General features: G+C 37.7%; 1 protein-coding gene across 1 annotated transcript in view; it reads right to left on the reverse strand.

Annotated features, from left to right (window-relative positions):
- Positions 1-560: 560 nt before the first annotated feature.
- The window catches only part of LOC107662443 (CTD small phosphatase-like protein 2-A), a 14,392-nt gene continuing 11,704 nt past the window's right edge, over positions 561-3,248 (reverse strand). Inside the window, exon 13 of the mRNA XM_016452467.1 lies at positions 561-1,821. Coding sequence (XP_016307953.1) covers positions 1,756-1,821 — 66 coding nt within the window. The 3' untranslated portion in view covers positions 561-1,755. The remainder of the gene's footprint in view (positions 1,822-3,248) is intronic.

Below are 3,248 nucleotides of genomic sequence, written 5' to 3' on the forward strand. Positions count from 1 at the left end.
CTATTTCAGGAAAAACACATACATTTGAAATTATACATAATCTGAAAAGATTTTAAGATTGTTTTCTTGCTGCTCCATGTGAGCTGCAAAAGCTACACTCAAATACATTCATTGCATTTACAGCCATCTTTAACAAAGGCCTCGTCATTCACAAACTGACATTTGCAATCACACAAACATCCAATCAAAATACTAATTTCATCCACTGCATTTTTTATATTAAAATCTAGTTAATTGATCCATTGACAACATGTTCTTATTCCCAGAACAGAAGCTGCCATTTTGAGAAAATATTTACCTAAATTGACAAGAGCTGCCAGAAGTTAAAATTGACCAATTCTCTCAAAAACTTGAGCCATTGCTATTAAAGATCCCCCAAATCCTAATTTCTCAGTTCAAGTCTCATTTCCTCTTAAACAATAAAAATCATCAGTCATACGTACTGTAACGTTAGTTAGAACTGAAAACATTCATCTGAACAGGATAAAACTAACAAATCAAGGCCACATGTGATGCTTTCCTCCCAAATGACAAAGAAAAACCAATTCGAACAATTCTGGTACATTAAAATCATGTATTAAAGTCCATGGCAATAAAAAAAACATTGGGGTAACACTGAATGAAACGGAAGGTCTACCCTTCAGAGGTAGGTAGAGCTGTACATGATAATTCCTAAAACAGTTTCCAAAGCAGGAGCGCAGGAGAGGCGGAATGAGGGGGAAAACACGAAATATAGCAGATATGCAGTGATTTAAGCTAGTTCATGTGCTGGCGCTACAATTACCAGACATTTCAGAAAGAGACAAAGCATTATTTTTTTTCCACAGAAAAGCAATTTAAAGCACACAGTATTTTACATTTCATCTATACTTGTATATAAAAACAAACTAAGCACAGGAAGTTAAAATCTCCAAATTAGGACTGACATGGATAAATGGTAGTAAGCGGTCAGTAACTGAAAGCCACAACTACAGACAGAATCAAGACTGAAATTTACAAATGAGCATTTTTGTTACGTTTTCCATATGGGATGTGACCGGATATTGGACTACATTTTACCGGATTACGAGAAAAAGCTAGAGCGTAACGGATAGGCCATTAAATATACATAAAATCTACAGTAAAAAAAAAAATGAATAAAAAGCCAGCTTGTCTATGAAAAAAGACCTTGAACTAAAAAGGAATGCATAATGAATTAAAACCAAAAGACAAGTTGTGTTTTACAAACTTGACAGGAAAAAATATATATGTACAAATGTTATATATACATATACACACATAGCTGAATGTATATATTCAGGTTTTATATATTTATATTCAACAGGTCATTCTCGTTGAAGTAAAAGCCAGTGGCCTGGAAGGGCAGAGGGTCCCTTTGAGCACCAAAAGGAGTGACGCAAGTCCACTTCTGCACAGCGCTTTACCTTAAAGTCCAAATCAGGCATAAACTCCACCGCAGAGCCGAGATGGATGACCAATCAAAAGTGATCTTCTCGGCCTCGCCTTCGGTTCCATACATGTGTGTGTATAGAAAACATATGCATACATCAAGTCATTTGTTTTAAAACATTTTGTCCAGAGCCCCGAAAACCCCCTCCCTCCCACCCAACATAAAATGACGCCCATGTAGGCAAAGTCTGTAGTTAAAATCCTTATGGCAAAGAGTTTGTGGCAAATTCTCCTTTCCCCATGGTGTAAAATCCCTACTGCTTAAAAACAGTCAGGCTGGCAAGAAATTATCTTTCGCTGCGACATTCAGTCTGGAGGTAGAAGGTCATGCAGGCGAAACTGCTGCACAATGTGTGGCCGAACGTCCTGGTTCTGGAACAAAACCACAAACATGCCACGTCAACAAAAACAGACAGTTGTAAATGACACCTTAGACATGAGTGTAAAATTATTTTGAACTTAAAGGTGCAGTGTAGGCATGGGACGATAACCGGTTTCAAGGTATACCGCGGTTTGAAAAGGTCACGGTTTCAAAACCACTAAAATTTTCCGGTATACCGTTCCTGCGGTATGCGCAGTTTTTTTTTACGTCTCATCAAAGATGGAAAGTGCAGGACTCCCTCAGCTGTGTGCAGTGAAGAGCGTAACGAGTCACACGACCCCTCCTCCTCCGGTTGGTGCGAGCAGTCAGTGAGAGTCTAATTTTTCGGGTAACGTAGACTAACCATGTTCCGTACACAATGATGTTCTGTACAGATGACGTTTTAGCGCAGATCGCCAAATAAATACTTCCAGGTCATACATAAACTACATATCTGTGTCATCTTCATTTCTCCCTCTTTCACCCCTGATCAAGACCCATCCGCCGTTTGCTTCAGTGTTGAAATAAATACTATTTGGCTTGCTACCGAGGCATATAGCATGGCTAATTAACTAGCTAACGTCAACTAGTTTCCTCCCTCACGTTACTTCACCGAGCGGGGAATAGCAGACTAAAGTACTACGTTTCTGCGATTTAGTACAATAATTAAATTTAGCTGGTATCATGTCTATACTTTTAAGCCTCCTGCCATTGTTTACATCTGTTCAAAATCACTACATTTAAAAAACAAACAAACTGCTGGCTCTCAGGTGTCTTTGCCACTGTTTGAGTGTTGTACGGAGAAAGACTGTGTGTGTGTGTGTGTGTGTGTGTGTGTGTGTGTGTGTGTGTGTGTGTTTTTGTGACAAATGAGGACATATATTTGTATAATGACAAAGGTATGACATAGGTATTACAAGGAGAAGGTGACTTTTCAGGATATTACCCCATGTCCCCACTTTTCAAAACGCATATAAATCACACAGAATGGAGTGTATTGAAAATCTGAAATAGCACAAAGTTTCCTGTAAGGGGTAGGTTTAGGTGTAGGGCAATAGCACATACAGTTTGTACAGAATAAAAACCATTACGCCTATGGGATGTCCCCACTTTCACAAAAACAAACCTGTGTGTGTGTGTGTGAGAGAGAGAGAGAGAGATAACTGCATTTTTTATTTATTTTACAGAAATTGTTTTGATTTATGCTTTTGATTATTGAGCTGCAGGTTTAGGCTCACTTAAGTGATTGCATTTTTTTCCATTTAGAAGGATTTTTTTTTTTTTTACAGAAAATAATTTCTTTTCTGAATATTGTTGAGCTGCAGGTTTAGGCTCACTTAAGTGACTGTACTTAATTAAATTGAGAAGAATTCAATTATTTATTTTAATTATTTAGCCTGACATGTTTACTGTTCCAAAATGTTCTGTTTCTTAAAAA

Source organism: Sinocyclocheilus anshuiensis, unplaced genomic scaffold (genome assembly GCF_001515605.1).
Source record: "Sinocyclocheilus anshuiensis isolate Anshui unplaced genomic scaffold, SAMN03320099.WGS_v1.1 scaffold807, whole genome shotgun sequence".
NCBI classification, from domain to species: domain Eukaryota; kingdom Metazoa; phylum Chordata; class Actinopteri; order Cypriniformes; family Cyprinidae; genus Sinocyclocheilus; species Sinocyclocheilus anshuiensis.